General features: G+C 44.6%; 1 protein-coding gene across 1 annotated transcript in view; it reads left to right on the plus strand.

The window, feature by feature from the left end:
* Positions 1-560: 560 nt before the first annotated feature.
* Positions 561-18,217, plus strand: part of HCCS (holocytochrome c synthase) — a gene marked incomplete in the record, with an annotated part of 23,764 nt that continues 6,107 nt past the window's right edge. Inside the window, 5 exon segments of the mRNA XM_073593084.1 lie at positions 561-862; positions 8,371-8,496; positions 10,569-10,691; positions 16,036-16,172; positions 17,169-17,317. Coding sequence (XP_073449185.1) covers positions 8,376-8,496; positions 10,569-10,691; positions 16,036-16,172; positions 17,169-17,317 — 530 coding nt within the window.

An 18,217-nucleotide genomic window follows, 5' to 3' on the forward strand; every position in this document is an offset into this window, starting at 1 on the left:
GTGCCTGCTCATCAGTGCCGCCTATCCGTGCCCATCAGTGATGCCTATCAGTGCCACCTATCAGTGCCCACCAGTGCCGCCTATCAGTGGCCATCAGTGCGGCATATTGGTACTGCCTCATCAGTGCCGCCTCATCAGTGCACACCAGTGAAGGAGAAACATTACTTATTTACAAAATCTACTGACACAAACTAAGAAAAACTTTTTAAATTTTTTTTGTAAAAAGTAAAAACCCCAGTAGTGATTAAATACCACCAAAAGAAAGCTTTATTTGTGTGAATACAATGATAAAAATGTCATTCAAAGTGTGACGGCGCTGGAAACTGAAAAATGGCCTGGGCAGGAAGGGGGAAAGCGCACAGTATTGAAGTGGTTAAGGACAGCACTTTAACAGAAAGTACAAAACCTCCCAAAAATATCTTTTATTTCTGCAAATCCCAGGCTTAATAAATAAGAACAGAATGTCTCAGTATGTGCTGCAGACTGCAGTTACTAGAGCTCCACTGTCACCAGGAAACACGTGGCCTCCACAACTCCAGCCTCCACATGCTTCTGGTGGAGCTCCACTCTGCAGCCAGACCACTCTCAAAATAAGAGGGAAAGCAGCAGGTCAGGAATGCCTCAGCTCTGCATTGGTTTGCTTTATAAAACAGACACCCAACGAGCAAAACTTCCTGGTTGGAGACACCGTCACCTAGGCAACCGCCACAGCGAGGCTCGACTCGCATGAGTTCTGCCAGCTGTGGATGAGGTCACACGTGTGCGCCGCGTCCTCGTGTAGTAGGATTTACCCCCTTCCTATGGTAGACCGGTGTGTGGAGGACAGATAAAAGCGGAACCGAGCCCGGGACTACGGAGAACGGTATGTAGAGGCGGGATAGCGGGAACCCGAGGGGTGTGTATGTTGTGTCAGAGCGGGGACAGGACAGGAGAGGAGGACTCTCAGCTGTGACCTCTACAGGGCACCTCACCAGACTGTCATCATCACCTCACTTCTGTGACACTTACATGTCATAATATGGATGGGAGCCTCGCAGTGGGGCTTCCCTAGAACTACATGGGGTAACACCGAGCATTAGACACACAGATCTAATACTTAAATTGTCACTAGGGAACACTTTCTTATTTTAGAGTCAGTGAGGGTTCTAACCCTTTTTATTTGTCTGCTATGTCCCATTTAGGAGATTTGCCTTCACTTCCTGTCCTGGGACATAAAGGCTCGTTCTCTCTATATGTGGTGACCTGTGTTTTTCTACACAGAACTGCAGGGCACCACTAGGGCATATGATCCACAGTTGTTTCCTCTGTACCTCATTCACACTAATGTATAGCTTACTTTGAAAGATCATCGCTGTCTGGTCTATGTGGTAAAAGATGGCCTCAGCCTTGCATCACTCTACAAGCCATACTCTATGACACATAAGTCAAACACAAGGCCTGCGGGACAAACCCAGCCCACCACACCTTGTCATGTGGCCCTCTCCTGCGCTTTGCACGTAGCGCACCCCTGAACCCTGCGCTTTGCACGTAGCGCGCCCCTGGACCCTGCGCTTTGCACGTAGCGCGCCCCTGGACCCTGCGCTTTGCGCGTAGCGCGCCCCTGGACCCTGCGCTTTGCGCGTAGCGCGCCCCTGGACCCTGCGCTTTGCGCGTAGCGCGCCCCTGGACCCTGCGCTTTGCGCGTAGCGCGCCCCTGGACCCTGCGCTTTGCGCGTAGCGCGCCCCTGGACCCTGCGCTTTGCGCGTAGCGCGCCCCTGGACCCTGCGCTTTGCGCGTAGCGCGCCCCTGGACCCTGCGCTTTGCGCGTAGCGCGCCCCTGGACCCTGCGCTTTGCGCGTAGCGCGCCCCTGGACCCTGCGCTTTGCGCGTAGCGCGCCCCTGGACCCTGCGCTTTGCGCGTAGCGCGCCCCTGGACCCTGCGCTTTGCGCGTAGCGCGCCCCTGGACCCTGCGCTTTGCGCGTAGCGCGCCCCTGGACCCTGCGCTTTGCGCGTAGCGCGCCCCTGGACCCTGCGCTTTGCGCGTAGCGCGCCCCTGGACCCTGCGCTTTGCGCGTAGCGCGCCCCTGGACCCTGCGCTTTGCGCGTAGCGCGCCCCTGGACCCTGCGCTTTGCGCGTAGCGCGCCCCTGGACCCTGCGCTTTGCGCGTAGCGCGCCCCTGGACCCTGGACCCTGCGCGTAGCGCGCCCCTGGACCCTGCGCGTAGCGCGCCCCTGGACCCTGCGCGTAGCGCGCCCCTGGACTTTGCGCGTAGCGCGCCCCTGAACCCTGCGCTTTGCGCGTAGCGCGCCCCTGAACTTTGCGCGTAGCGCGCCCCTGGGCCCTGCGCTTTGCGCGTAGCGCGCCCCTGGGCCCTGCGCTTTGCGCGTAGCGCGCCCCTGGGCCCTGCGCTTTGCGCGTAGCGCGCCCCTGGGCCCTGCGCTTTGCGCGTAGCGCGCCCCTGCGCATTGCGCGTAGCGCGCCCCTGCGCTTTGCGCATTGCGCGTAGCGCGCCCCTGCGCTTTGCGCTTTGCGCGTAGCGCGCCCCTGCGCTTTGCGCTTTGCGCGTAGCGCGCCCCTGGGCCCTGCGCTTTGCGCGTAGCGCGCGCCCCTGGGCCCTGCGCGTTGCGCGTAGCGCGCCCCTGGGCCCTGCGCGTTGCAGGTAGCGCGCGCCCCTGGGCCCTGCGCGTTGCAGGTAGCACGCCACGCACCCCTGGGCTCTGTACGTACCGCACCCCAGATATAACTGGCTCTTTGAGGACAACCATACTGCTGATGCGGCCCGCAATGAAATTGAGTTTAACACCCCTGCCCTATGACATGTTTTGCCCTGCTCTCCAGGGCTTAGTCATAGAGGTCATGCCGCTGGCTGACACAGGGAGCCAGATCACATGACTAGTCTGGAGCAGCCTGAAAATATACAGTAAGTCTCTCTCTCTCTCTCTCTACAGCGCTCCAAAGATGCGGCTTGCAGGACTTTTTTGACTGTCCTGCAAGTGCACCGCTCCAGTGTGAAAGCCCTCGGGGCTTTCACATTGGAGTGAATTGAGCGGCTCTTTTCAGGGCGCTTTGCAGGTTTTATTTTTAGCACTTTAGCACCTGCAAAGCGCCTCAGTGTGAAAGCAGTCTTATAGTAGTTGTTATATGCTCTTTTTGTACTATAAAAGGGCTAATTTTATTTTTTTTAACCCCATTATGACAGATGATGAAAAAAAAAAAAAAAAAAAGCATGCTGCCGCTACTAAATGTCTTAGGACTGGTTCCCACCTATGCGTTTTTTGGTGGTTTTTGCAGAAACGCACTACAGTTCATTTAACATGGTTTACTATGGACACGTTCACATCTATGCTTTTTTCAGCCGCTGCGTATTTGGAAAGGGTCAAAGACTTTTTTCAATGCAAAACGGTGCTTTTTTTCTTTGTTTTTGGTTCAATGGAGAAGCTGCAGAAAAGCATGTAGTGCGTTCTTGCCTTGATTTCCTTTTTTTTTAATTATTTTTTTTTTTTTTTTTTAATCTGCTACAACAAATTGGCCAAAAGAAAGCATAAAAAATGCAAAACTCAAATGGCAGCAAAATCACACGTGCAAAAAGCACTGCAGAAACTGGTCATACATGGATTAGAAAATTCATACGAAAAATCTTTATACATTTGCTGAATGAAAGAATGTCATTTGAAAATTTCTCTTGCTTTTAACATTCCATTTTAAAATGAATTAATGTATTTTCTGAAAAAAAAAAAAAAAAAAAACCACATACACTGTCTGAAAATTCCTTTCACCAAGAAGTTTTCTATTCTGCTCCTTCGAATTTTCCCGTCACTGTGGTCAAAAACAAATGTCGATTTGACCCCACTAACGATTAGAAAATCGAACAAAGATTCTTAAAATGAATGAATATTTTTTTTTTTTTGAAGGAAGACATTTGTTTTTGTATGGCATAAGTGACAGCAGATGTAGGGAGCTTTTATCAAGCCACCTGCCTATGACAAGGGAGTCTGTCATACATAATATATTACAGTTCTGTCTGGAAATCTGCAAAACCGTCTTTAATTTTTTTTCTTTAAATAAATTTTTTATCTCTGAGTCTGTATTTATCATATTCAACCTCCAATAGTATATACAGTATATCTCTTCTGTCTGTTATTCTCAGAGTGGATTAGAGATTTTGCTCCCTAACCATATAGTTGGTTATTTATATTTACCACTGCATATAGATATTTAAGAATAAATTGCCTTTTATTTTAAACTTTACATATTAGCTAAATTATACACCACACTTTTGTTAAGGTTATTATCCGATTAATCGAAACAAACGGTCAACTAATTCTACTATGAAAATTTTCGTTAGTTGCAGCCCTAGCAGCAGCCCCCCTTAATGCTTTCCTGATCCCATCTTTCCTGATCCCATCAGCGATGTTGCACGATAGTCTTGACTGTCCGGGACTCTCCCTCCTCATTGCCTGAGACACACAGTGGGCGCCATTGGCTCCCGCTGCTGTCAAAGTGGGTGAGCAAATGAGGAGATAGAGGGGACGTGGCCGAGATGTGGCTCTGTGTCTAAATGGGCACACAGAGCAGCGGCTCGGTGCCCCCATAGCAAGCTGCTTGCTGTGGGGGCACGTGGCAGCAGGGGGGGCCAGGAGTGCCAACAAGGGACCGGAGAAGAGGATGATCTGGGCTGCTCTGTGCAAAACCACTACACAGAGCAGGTAAGTATAACATGTTTGTTATTTTTAAACAAAAAAAACAAGACTTTAATATCACTTTCAACCTTAATTTAAAAAAAAATAATTAAATATCAAACCTGTTATACTTTTTTGCTCTGTGTAATGGTTTTGCACAGAGCAGCCCCGATCCTCCTCTTCTTTCCAAGCCACTTTACATGGGGGCACCCATGAGGGCTCGCTCTTGAGCTGCTTTGTCTGCACCTATTGACACACAGTGGGCGGCTTGGTCCTGCCCCCTTGTCACATCATTTGATCAACACCAGTGGGACCCAAGGGCCCCCCCTCCCCTGCTATTAATCTGCCCAGTGAAGAGGGAGACAGTGGTGAGAGCCATGCGAATCGCTGAATTGGATTAGGGACATGTAAGAATAAGGGGGGGGGGGGCATCTTTGGGGATTTTGCAGCACAGAAGGTTTTTTATAGAATCTATTAAGGTGAAAAAAACCTTAAGACTTTAGAAACCACTTTAAGGCTAGTTAGGTTTAGGCTGAAATTTGACTTTAACAACTCAAAATTGGTGCAATGCGATGAAGCAGATTGGTGCAGTGCGTCACACCACCGTGTACTGCCTAGCGAAAGGGTTTTCAGCCTTAAAGGGGTTGTAAAGGTAAAAATTTTTTCACCTTAATGCATTCTATGCATTAAGGTGAAAAAACTTTTGACAGTACCGCCGCCCCCAGGCCCCCCGTTTTACTTACCTGACGCCTCGAATCTTCGCTGCTCGTCCTCGTCAGCTTCATTGCAGCTCAGCCTGGTCGCTGATTGGCTGCAGTGGATGGATTGAAAGCAGCGCAGCCATTGGCTCGCGCTGCTGTCAATCACATCCGATGACGCGGCGCGCCGGGGGGCGGGGCCGAGTGATACAGCGAGCGGCTATAGCCGCCGGCTGTATCACGGGAGCGCGCCCGCAAGCACTCACCACCGTGCGAGGGAGCTCGCATGAAGGTGGTAAATGCTTGCGGGGAGGAGCTGAAACAGCCGCCGAGGGACCCCAGAAGACCAGGTTCGGGGCCACTCTGTGCAGAACGAGCTGCACAGTGAAGGTAAGTATAACATGTTTGTTATTTAAAAAAAAAAAAAAAAATAACTTTACAACCCCTTTAATGCAAAAATGGATCCTTTTAGTATGTTGCTAATTTGAACAGGCTCTTAGTATTTCAGCAGGGAAAGAGGACATTTTTAGAGTATGGGCGGACCCATGGACCCATTTATAAAGCAGCTGTATGGTTCTATCATGTTCATGCCGGTGATGTCTGGCCGCTGGGATGAGGCAGACATCAATGTAATTTTCTTTGTATTTGCATAACCTGCCTATCATGTAGATGGGAAGGAGTCTCCCTGCTATCAATCAGGCCTTGGAACCATTAATGGGCTAGAAATCCAGATGAGTGGGCCATAGAAAGGAGACTATGAAGGGGAGAGAAATCCCACAGCAGCTGCAACGGTTAAAAAGTGTAGTACAGGTTGGGTAAAATATCTCATTTGCAGAACTACATTTACATTTCTGCCTGGAGTTGGGCTTTAAGTTTAGGGGACATCTTGTCATATAGGATACAACCCTCTTTAGAAACTGCTTTTGCTCCGTTTGACAAATGTCAGCGCAGAGGACAGCTTCACGTACCTGCTGGAAACTTGTACATAAACAATCTGTTCTCAATGCAGCTGAGCTACCTCCCACCACTGCAGCTGCGCTCAGAGAGCGTAATGGCTGAGAATTTATTGAGCTGGGTTAGAGAAGCGGATTCAGAGACACTTGTTCTCTGTCAGGTCCACTCCCCTTGTGGTTGACAGCAGGCAGTGTGTGGATCCATAGCTAATAGCCTGCTATTGGCTATAGAATCTACCCACTGCCAGCTGTCAATTACAAGGGTAGAGTAGACCTATTGGGGGACTAAGTTCTGAATCCCCATTAGGCTCCACCCACTGTCAGCATCACAGGTTGCTGAGAGGCTCTTAACCAGTGGGAAGGGGAGGGGGTAGCTGGGTCAAACATGTCTGCCTGCTACAACGTGTACAGAGACAGGCACTTTGCCTGTCCTTGTAAGTTAACTTGCCGTTGGTCTTAAAGTGGAAGAGAAGTAAAGGATATTTTTTTTTTTTTTTTCAGCTTCATACTTTACCTAGGTGGATGCAGCATCGATCCAATGCTGCATCTATCCCCTGGCACCTCTACACTGAGAGCAGAGAGCTGTAGACTGTCAGTCACAGCTTTCTGCTCTGCTCCCTCCTCGTTCATGGGAGTGCTGGGCTGTGCACGGGGCGGGGGCGGCCAGCTCAGGCTCTCAGCGGCTCGCTGAGAGGCTGAGCCACCTGTCAGTCCAGGCGCCTGGCGGATTCAGACTTTATTGTCACGATGACTCGGTGCCTGGCCTGAAATCGGTGACATCAGCGGAGAACGGATTTCAGCTTGCTCTCTGCTGAAAATGGGTCACAGGAGTGGAAAACAAACTGCACTCCTGTGATCCACAGAAGTACAGCCAAATGAGCATTGGCTGGACTTCTCCTTTTACCCTTTCTATTCTTACCAGCCAAGACAGCTACCTCTGTTTGATTAGCTGTTGTCATGATGCTGCACATGTGATCAGTTGTGACACTAGCCATTTGATGGCTTGACCGTTCAGTTGGGAATACAAGCTTCCGCAGGGAGCTCATGCAAGAGTCTGCAGGAACAACTGAAACCACAAAAGAGAGAGGGCACACCAACCTAGTGCATGATCCTAAAACCATAGCTTTATTAATGTAAAAAGTGTATAAAATCTAAAAAAAAATGTGTAAAAGTATACTCGCAGAAAGACAATTGCATCAAAGCTCATCACAAAGCACACTATCAAGTCCACAGTGCATCATATCATGTGACAGAAGATTGCAGAACCAATAGGCTATCTCCTGTCACATGATATGATGCACTGTGGACTTGATGATGGTGTGCTTTGTGATGAGCTTTAATGCAATCTGTGAGTATAATACTTTACCACGTTTTACATTAATAACGCAATAGTTTTAGGATAATGCACTAGGTCAGTGCGCCCTCCTTTTTTTTTGTGGTTTTAGTTGTTCCAGACTCCCCAGTCTTATGAGGGCAGCAACACAAGACCGGATGGAAATATAGCTTATTAACATTTTGTGGGCCCACTCCCAAGAACAGGAGATTGTTTGTCCCTATTTGGAAGAGTCTGCAGGAGCCTGGCATTGTACCTGCGGTCCACTGATCACAGTTGTAATGCTTTGCATTTGTAAAAGGTGGACTTTAGCCTTTAAAGCTAGAGTAGTAAGTATAAAGAATACACAGTGCATAGAATTTGGTTGTAATAGTTGCAGATGTGGTCATCAAAGTATGGTGGGCAAACCACTGGAAGCACTGGACTAGGCAGCTGGCTTCTTGATGCTTAATAAACATGGCAACATGGGATGAGATGTAGTGGGGGACAACTTGACAATATAAGACTGCCTGGGCTTGTGAGTATGTTTCCCTGGATAAAAAAAATAACAAATGCATTATTATTGTCTGCTCTACAATGCTGATTTTTAATTTACCTGAAGCCAAAGAGGCAATTTTTATATGTTCAGTTGTGAACCAAAACTGGGAAAGCATTTTCACTGATTAACTGCAACCAGTATCTATTCGTTTGTACAGTGATTTATGAGGTTTTTTTTTTTTTGCAAGATAAAATGGGTGCTTCTGCATCAGCTCCTACCCCGCCACAGCCATTGGCAGCAGTTTCCGATACATCATCTCAATCTACAGCATCTCCACCACCAGGATGTCCAATGCATCAGAAAAAGATGGAAGGTAATATACTACCTGTAATTATGACAAACATACACAGATCACAAAGAGAAATATTTCTGTCATTATGCATTAAAGTATATGTAAAACCTAAATTTGCTTTTCAGTTTGTTACCATGCCTCACTGTTAATAGTTTACGTAACATCAGCTGGTCTTCCACGTTTTTACCTTACTTGGTATATGCCTGCAAAATTTAAATGGTCAAAGGGGATTTTTTTACTCTGTTCATACCGAAGTTGTTTACTTGGGTTACCAAGTCTGCTGAGCCAGCTAAACATATTCAGAAAAGTGCTATTAAAGTGTTTTGGATAGAGTGGGCGGAGGCATTAGAAAACCTATCAGTTTTTATTGCTGTCTGTGCCCCCCTTAGGGAGATTCACCCTCTTTATTTGTTCTGTTTATTGTTATCATCAAAAGTGAAAGTAAAAGTAAATCCCAAATTTTGGGTTGTCACCAGAACAGTTCTAGAGGGTAAATTTTCCACTGGTGACCTTGGGACACCCTGAGATCCCTCACTTTGGAGGGATTTCCTCACTTCCTGTCCTGTGAAGGGAAATCTCCCTAGTGGCAGATGGCAGAAAAAAAAACAACATGGGTTATGACCCTCTGTTATGCTATCCAAAATGAGAAAAAAAAATGTTTTGCCTTTTTAGTAACGTTTTTAAAGTGGTTGTAACCCTCAGACATGACATATAAACAGAGAATATCCTTCTTTAGCAGAGGTCTCCAAACTTTCTAAACAAAGGGCCAATTTGACTTTAGAGGGGCCAGACTGTAGCCAGTGGGAGTGGAAAACATTGCAGTGTCAGTAAGAGGAAACAATACCTCAGGCTTGGTGGTCAGTGGAAGGAGGAATTGTGCCCCGTTGTTGCTATCAGTGGGAGGAATTGTGCCCCGTTGTTGCTATCAGTGGGAGGAATAGTGCTCATATCAGTGAGAGAAAGCAGGCCCCAAGGGCTGGATAAAGGCAAGCAGAGGGCTGAATTCGGCCCACGGGCCACAGTTTGGAGACCGCTGTTCTCTAGTATATATTTGTCTCAATATACATTTATCCTGCAAAAATAGATGCAATTATTATTATTTTTGTAAAAGGTGGACTGAGGACCAGTAAACACCACATGCAGTTCAGTGTGTGTGTGTTTTTTTTTTTTTTCTGCATAAAAAAACGCATGGAAGTAGGTTATATGGTTTCCAATGGCATAGTTCACACCAGTGCAGTCAGTTCCAGGGCTTTCCAGTTCCAGAAAAAAAAGTAGAATTTGCTGCATTTTTACTGCACTGGAACGCAGTAAAACGCACCGGGAAAAAAGACAGGTTAAAAGAGCATCTGGAAACGCATCAATTGAATGTATTGAGTTTAATTATGTTGTAACTGTACTATCTGCCCTTATGTTGTAAAGCGCTGTGCAAACTGTTGCCGCTGTATAAATCCTGTATGATAATACAGAAACGCATCTGGAACATATCTGGAGTGTGTTTTTGTGGTGTGAACTAGCCCTTAGCCTTTAAAGCTAGATTAGTAAGTATAAAGAATACACAGTGCATATAATTGGGTTGTAATAGTTGCAGATGTGGTTTTCAAAGTATGGTGGGCAAACCAGTGCATGTAGGATCCAGTTTGACCTGGGCACTATCCACCGGAAGGCATTCCTTCTCTTTTGCCCACATGTATACCCACCGAGGACCAGTGACCAATCCAGTCAGTCCAGCACGATCTCCGACACAAGGCTTAAAGAACTGGAATAGTCAGCTGGCTTCTTGTAGACTAATAAACATGGCGGCATGGAATGAGATTTGTAGTGGGGGACAACCTGGCAATGTAAGACTGCCTGGACACCAAATGTCAGATTCCAGATTACTTTAATGTGAACGGGCGATGTTTCTTCCTATAAAGGACATCTGCATTATTGTCTGCTCTACAACGCTGATTTTTTATTTACTTGAAGTCTAAGGCAATTTTTAGATGTTCAATTGTGAACCAAAACTGGGAAAGCATTTTCACTGATGAACTGCAACCAGTATCTATTCGTTTGTACAGTGTTTCATGTGGTATTTTTTTTTTTTTTCTTGGCAGATAAAATGGGTGCTTCTTCATCAGCTCCTACCCCGCCACAGCCATCGGCAGCAGTTACAGACACATCTCAGTCTACAGCATCTCCACCACCAGGATGTCCAATGCATCAGAAAAAGATGGAAGGTAATACTACCTAAAATTATGACAGATCACAAAGAGAAATATTTGTATCATTATTCATTAATGTATATGTAAACCCTAAATCTGCTATTCAGTATGTTTGTTACCATGCCTCACTGTTAACAGTTTACGTAACATCCACGTTATTACCTTACTTGGTATATGCCTGTAAAATTTAAATGGTTTAAAGGATCAAAAGGGATTTCCACAGTAAAGGGATTTTTTACTGTGAGCAAAGTTGATTACTTTGGTTACCAAGTCTACTGAGCCAGCTAAACTTTTTTTTTTTAGAAAAGTACTATTTTTACCAGTTGCCGACCAGCCGCCGCAGTTATACTGCTGCATGTTGGCAGCAGTATAACTTCACCTCTGCGGCGATCAGATTAGTTGCAGAACCGATCGATCTACAGGCCCAGGCCAATTATTTCTGTCTTGGACCTGCTGATCGGTTCTGGCGAAATGAAATGCCTCCTGCCTGTGTAATGTAAACACAGGCAGAGGAAGTGATGTCATCTCCCCTCGTGGAGACCTTTGCGGTTCCAGCGCGAAAGGAGAAGACATCCATAGTGAGTACACCAAGCACTACACTAACACCAGGACACATAGGCACACTTTTCAACCACTGATCGCGTCCCCCCCCCCCTTATTTTTCACTGATCACTGTACTGGTGTCACTTGTGACACTAAACAGCATTAGGGCAGTTAGTGACAGTAGTAGGCTCAGATAGGTTTAGGGTACCGCTATATATTCCATAATCAAGGTTTTAACCCCTTGATCACCCCCCACAGTTAACTCTTTCACTCCCTGTCACAGTGGCATTACTATAGTGTACAGATCTCTTTTCTGATCACTGTATTAGTGTCAACCCTTTTGATTGCCAGTAACGCACACACCATACACCTCCCTTACTAGTGTAGTGTTTGAACGGATGAATATCTTTGCTCTGATCAGATCTATACTAGCGTCCCCAGTAGTATAGTGTTCCCAAAAGAACAGCGTTAGCAGGATCAGCCCAGACACCTGCCAGCACCTGCGTTTAGCCCATCTGCCCAGCCCACCCAGTGCAGTATCCATAGATCACTGTCGCTTACAAAACACAGCACACAAATGCAATGTTGGCAGAGTCATGCCTGATCCCTGCTAGCACTAACAGTTATTATTATTATTATTATTATTATTTTTTTTTTTTTTTTCGTAGCGATTCAAGCAGTCACTGAAACCAGGTGCCCTTTTACCTGAGAGTCGCACTAGCTGTACCTATAAATTTATTGGCCAAAATGCCCAAACAGAGGTACACTAGTGAAGAGACCTATACGTTGCTGAGCATGACAGATGAGACCGAAGGGGAAGCCTCACTGTCAGATTCAGGCTCGGTATGCAAACCTGTAGAGAGCAGTGGCACCCTGACAGATAGCTCTGACGACGAAGTTGTGGTCCCTGCTAAAGTCAGGTGTACCGTTCTTCTGTTGCTGAGGGTGCAACAACCGCATGGTTCTCATATGGAGCAGAGAGCTAATACTAGTGCCGCTCAACCTTCTGGTGAACTGGCAAGCACCAGCGGCCTAGTACGTCCTGGTTGTAGACAAACCAGCACTGCAGTAACACTTGGTGACGTGGCAAGTCCCATAAGTGCAATTCAAGCTGGTGCAGTGGCTAGCACAAGTAGTTCCCTGCAGCCACAAAGAATTCAAAGACAGACCCGTGGAGCCATGGTGCCCTTCCCACTGCGTTTGCAAATCAGTGGCAGCTCAGTGTAATAAATTGCTTGCAGTGAAGTGGAGGGACACAAGGAACTTTTTCGGTCTTCTATTCACACAGATACGACAGTCCAAATTACAACGACTGGTGTTAAGAAACACCTCTGTGTCCACGAATATAACCTTAATGAGAGAGGTGGACTTCAATGACCAGATGATGGCGCTGTACTTAATTGCCCGTAAGGCCAGACGCTGGTATAAAAAAGTGTCTGTATACTTATTCCATTTGGCTCTGCTGAACGCTTATATGCTATATAAAGCGTCAGGAAGAACTGGATCCTTCCTAAAATTCCAGGAAGAGTGTTTCCAGATGGTGCTGTGGCTCAACTTTCCAATGCAGTAAGCCGGCTGCATGAGAGGCATTTGGTCTCTGCATCGGTGACTGTTTCTGTCGCTACCACACACTAGTGGAGTATTAGCATAGGGTACAGCATGGCACAATCCTAGGGCACGCTATCACACATGGTCTCAAAAGATGTTAGATGGCCATTGTATTTTGAGAGACCCTAAGCTTCAATGTTTATAGTTACAATAAAAGTGTAAAAAAAAAAATAAAAAAGCTTAAAATAGTTGTTGTTTTATTGTATACTTAACTGTAATGTTTTATCGTGTTTACTTTGCAGGTATATCCTACTGTTATACTGTAATGTTACTGTGTTTTTATTGTTAACCATTATTTGCTTTGCAGGTACGCCATTCAGCTGCAACACAGGTTTATTAATTTTGACAGCAACAGGGTTTGCTCTCGCGATAGGTAAATCCACAACGCCAGTGCTGTAGGAGGTGATTTCACCACAACAGTTAAAAAAAGCTATGATGAAGCATAGGGGCAAGCGTGGAAATTAGGGGCGGACTGCCCCTATGCTTCGGCATATATTTTTAGTTGCCTTTCTTGGCAGAGATTTTTTCATCCACATCGATCAATGTGAATGAAGGAATCTGTTGGGTTCTCTTTTTTTCATTTAACCTACAGGCTGCATGAAAAAAAAATGACAATATATGCCCAACAAGGACCAGCAACTGCTATGTTGTTGGGCTTTGAGTGGTTATACTAGAATGATGCCTGCAGGTTTAGGTATTATCTTGGTATCGTTTTTTTTCAGCTGGTGGTCGGCTTTCATGTAAAAGCAATCCTAGCTGCTAGTTTGCTTTTACAAGCAGTGGGAGGGAACGTCCCTCTTCCGCCGTCTTCCATGGTTTTCTCCGGCTCTCCTGTCAAACCAGAGAACCCAAGAATGCAGCCAGTGGTTCCGCCAGCTGACCATAGAGCTGATCAGAGACTAGAGCGGCTCCAATCATCTCTATGACCTAAGAAACCAGAAGCTACGAGCATTTCATGACTTTGGTTTCGCGGGATGTAAACAGCGCCATTGGGAAAGCATCTTATCACACGATCTTGGTGTGGTCAGATGCTTTGAGGGCTGAGGAGAGATCTAGAGTCTAATAGACCCCACATTTTTTTTAAAAAAAGTACCTGTCACTACATATTGCTATCATAGGGGATATTTACATTCCCTGTGATTAACCACTTCCCTACCACAGTATGTCATATGACGTCCTTGAATTTGTGCGGGGATATCTGAATGATGCCTGCAGCTACAGGCATCATTCAGATATCATTCTTTGCAGACGGCGATTCTGTCCACGATAAGAAGGATCATAGCGGTTCCCGGAAGAAAACGAAGCCGCGATCGCGGCTGTCAGTAAAAAAAAACAAAAAAAAAAACGCCCCTGTCCCCGGTAGCTCGCGCTCAGAAGCAAACACGCATGTAAGTCTCGCCCACATATGTAAACGCTGTTCAAACTACACAGTGAGGTATCGCTGTGTGCGTTAGAGCGTGTGCAACAATTCTAGCAATAGACCTCTGTAACTCTAAACTGATAACTTGTAAAAAATGTTAGTGTCGCCTATTTTTATGTACTGAAGTTTGGCGCCATTCCATGAGTGTGCGCAATTTTAAAGCGTGACATGTTGGGTATCTATTTACTCGGCGTAACATCATCTTTCACATTATACAAAAAAAAAATTGGGCTAACTTTACTGTTTTATTTTGTAATTCATGAAACAGTTTTTTTTTTCCAAAAAAAAGGCGTTTGAAAAATTATTGCGCAAATACCGTGCAAGATAAAAAATTGCAATGACCGCCATTTTATTCCCTAGGGTGTCTGCTAAAAAAAACATATAATGTTTGGGGGTTCTGAGTAATTTTCTAGCAAAATAATTGATTTTTACATGAAGGAGAGAAGTGCCAGAATAGGCCTGGTATGGAAGTGGTTAAAAAAAATAATAATAAAAAATGATAGGGACAGTGTAAAAATAAAAAGAAAAATGGATAATTAAAAAAAAAAAAAAAAAAAAATTAAAACACCCTTGAATTTTGCCCCACGGTTAGTGTCAGTGGAAGGAGGATTTGTGCCTCACGGTAGGTGTCAGTGGAAGGAGGAATTGTGCCCGTATCAGTGGGAGGAATCGGGCCCCAAGGGCCGAATAAAGGCAAGCAGAAGGTCGCAGTTTTGAGACCACTGTTCTGTATAGTATATACTTGTCTCAATTGGGTGCACTAGGTGTTATGCTGATAGCAGAGGGACAAAGCAGCAGATATGAGTCACTTCTGACAAGTTTTCCTGACACCAAGAAAAAAAATGGTGAGGTGAGGGATCTCCAGCATATTGACAGTCTCAACTCTGTTTTTGTGAGCTGTGTGGAGGGGGGGGGGGTGTGACTCTCTTCCCTCCAATCAGCTCTCAGAGCTCTCCTCACTTTACATTTTTCTGAAATCTCAGACCAGCTTTAAAATTCTGGACTTTGATCAGATGTAGAGAAGACTGCAGATAAACAGGTGCAACTTATGTAGGAGGATCTGTTTCATCTCTGTATATCACCTAAGCTAGTCACTTCACTGGGTATATGTAAGGGTTAACAGCTACTTTTAAATGAACAAAACTGCAGCAAATAATCAGCATTCATCTTCTGCTGGTTTGCTTCAGTACAATTAATTTGATCGGTTGCCGTGCATTACTACACTTATGAATATGATTTATAAGGGAAAGCCTCTTTGGTTTTTAACTTTCAGTAGCCCTGATAAAACCTGGACAGTTTATACTGATCATTATAAGGAAATGCTCACGCAGAAGTCTTGGTGAAAACCAAATTACAGTTTTCCAGAGATAAAGGTGGATGGGTATAAGCAAATCTCCACCTTTCCTATAAAGGTTTAGTTACATTCTACACCCTCATGTCTCCTGATGCTTTCTACTAATCAAGTTAGCCCACCAATCCAATATTCTTTTTGGATCTGCTGATTCTCTTGACAGTTGGTTTCTAATAAAAGGAAGCATTTACATTTTCTTTCCATCATTTTGGACAAGGACAACCTAAAAGCACAAAGAAATGAGCAATAGGATTGGTTTTGAGCTGGTACATGGTACCTAAGGAGGTGGCACATCAAAGTTTTGTCAAATGCTATGACTTTCAAATCTTCTTAATTTCTGGGTATTATTATACATGTCCACATAACCTTGTCTCTATACACAATATTATGTTTTGTGGATTAAAAGTTTATTTATTTTTTTTATTTTTATGCTTCAGGTTGTCCAGTGCAGAAAGTGGTTCCCCAAAATGCTGAGAGCCAGAGCTGTTCAGGACCAGCTCATCAAGAACGAGCCTATGAGTATGTTCAATGTCCAATGAGAGCGGGCAATGAAGATATTGATCCCAGCAATATGGTATGATGTTACATTGTTGCTCTCTTATTAAGAGATAGACTTGGGCCTCCAAACCATGCATACAAAGCTGATAGAAATAACTGGGGGAACTCCCAGTATCCTACAATGATGGACTATATTGGCCACAAAAGGAGTCATATTTAATAAAAACATTGTTTCATTTAGAAAACAATCAAAAGATTTAAGTGAGACTTCAATAGGGGAATGGGTATAAAAAACATACAAACAAAAATAAACATATACACGTTAGGCAAACGTGATCCATACAGTGGTATGATATGGTGTTGTCTGTGCAGTCAGCGTTTCGACATTAAATTGGCTTCTTCAGGACCCAGACATATGATCAGTTTAAATTGGATTACCAGTGAAACTCGGCAACAGGTCGATCAACCCAAATGCCTGGGGCGGACATAAGAGCACTCCAGGCACCAAACACAGGACAGATGGTGAAAGGCAGCAATCTTGGATTAAACCGCAATCTAGGACATATGTCGACTGGTAATTTTACCGACAAATAGAAATTACAAGACACACAGGTTTGAGGTGAGGGATAATCATGTAGTGCCACAAATTAATTTGTGGATGCAAATATATAAGGAGACTTTCGAAAATATTTGGTCATGTTGACCGCACAGACAACACCATATCATACCACTGTATGGACCATGTTTATCTAACTTGTATGTTTGTTTTTATTTGTATGGTTTTTTTTTTTTTTTTTGTGGTGTGTTTTTTTTTTTTTTTTTTTTTTAATATCCTTTTTGGGGTCTCACTTAAATCTTTTGAAATTTTTCTAAATAAATTGTTTTTATTAAATAGGTCTCCTTTTTATGGCTGATATATAGTCCGTCATTGTAGGATACAATGCTTACAGTTATGGTGTTCATTTTAGGACAGTTCAGCTATTTACCAGTAGACATTTCATGAACTTTACCAGGGAATATTGTTTAATCCCCCTTCCCTTTTTTTTTTTTTTTTTTTTTTTCCCTTTTCCAGATGCCTCCTCCGAACCAATCCCCAGCCCCAGATCAGCCTTTTTCTCTATCTTTAGCCCGAGAAGAATCCACAATTCCTAGAGCTCAAAGTGATAAAAACTGGGTGTATCCTTCAGAGCAGATGTTCTGGAATGCTATGCTACGGAAAGGGTAAGCCATACAAAACATCCTAAAACCTATGAAGTGAAACCTGACTAAATATATTTGTGCCTAAATACATAGCATTAATTATACTCTAAGCTGTGAGGGTGGTCAGCAATGCAATCGGGAAGCTGTGCTTGCTATTTGGATCCTGAGTATTGGGCATCAACTTAGAAAATGGGCAGGCATCTTATTTTAAAGACCAAGCCCCATGAGTTAATTTTAAAGCCCTTCTGTAATCAAAACCTATTTCAAACATAATCACCCTAGGTCAGAAAGTGTGTTACTGGTGGGATTACCATGTAAAAGTAAATGGCAGGGGGGTGGGGGTACAAAAGGAAACAAGCGCAGCCTCCACATATGTAAACATTTACCTTGTAAAACAACTATTCAGTTTAAAATAGAAATGCAAGACAAAACACTATTTTATACTGTAGATTTTTTTTTTTTTTTTACATTAGTTAAGTTATCACATAACCTCTGTTCTTTGCTGCATAAGGGACTTAGGTAGGGGTGGAGCCTCTTTGTGATGGGGGTGTGGCAGCAGCAGTAGTTTGAGTGGAGCACAGTCCAGTGTAAAGAGAGAAATATACTCTAAAATGCTGTCAGGGGGCATGTAACGGGAGGTAGAGAAACAGCATACACTGATCTTCCCAATGAAGAGCTGGGGGGGGGGGCATGTCAGCAGAAGTTTGATCATTGGACCTCAGACAGGCTGTGCTCCTTTGGTAGAATGCAAGAAAGCAAACTGACACCACACTGGGATTGATGAGCGTACATGCCCTGGTGTGATCAGTTTGAAATGGGAAAGAAGGGAAACTGGCAGGATCATCAATTATTGCACAGAAAGGGAGCAAAGAGAACACTATACTGTTTAATACAAGTATATGGTAAAATAGACACACAACA

Source organism: Aquarana catesbeiana, linkage group LG07 (assembly GCF_042186555.1).
Source record: "Aquarana catesbeiana isolate 2022-GZ linkage group LG07, ASM4218655v1, whole genome shotgun sequence".
Lineage (NCBI taxonomy): Eukaryota > Metazoa > Chordata > Amphibia > Anura > Ranidae > Aquarana > Aquarana catesbeiana.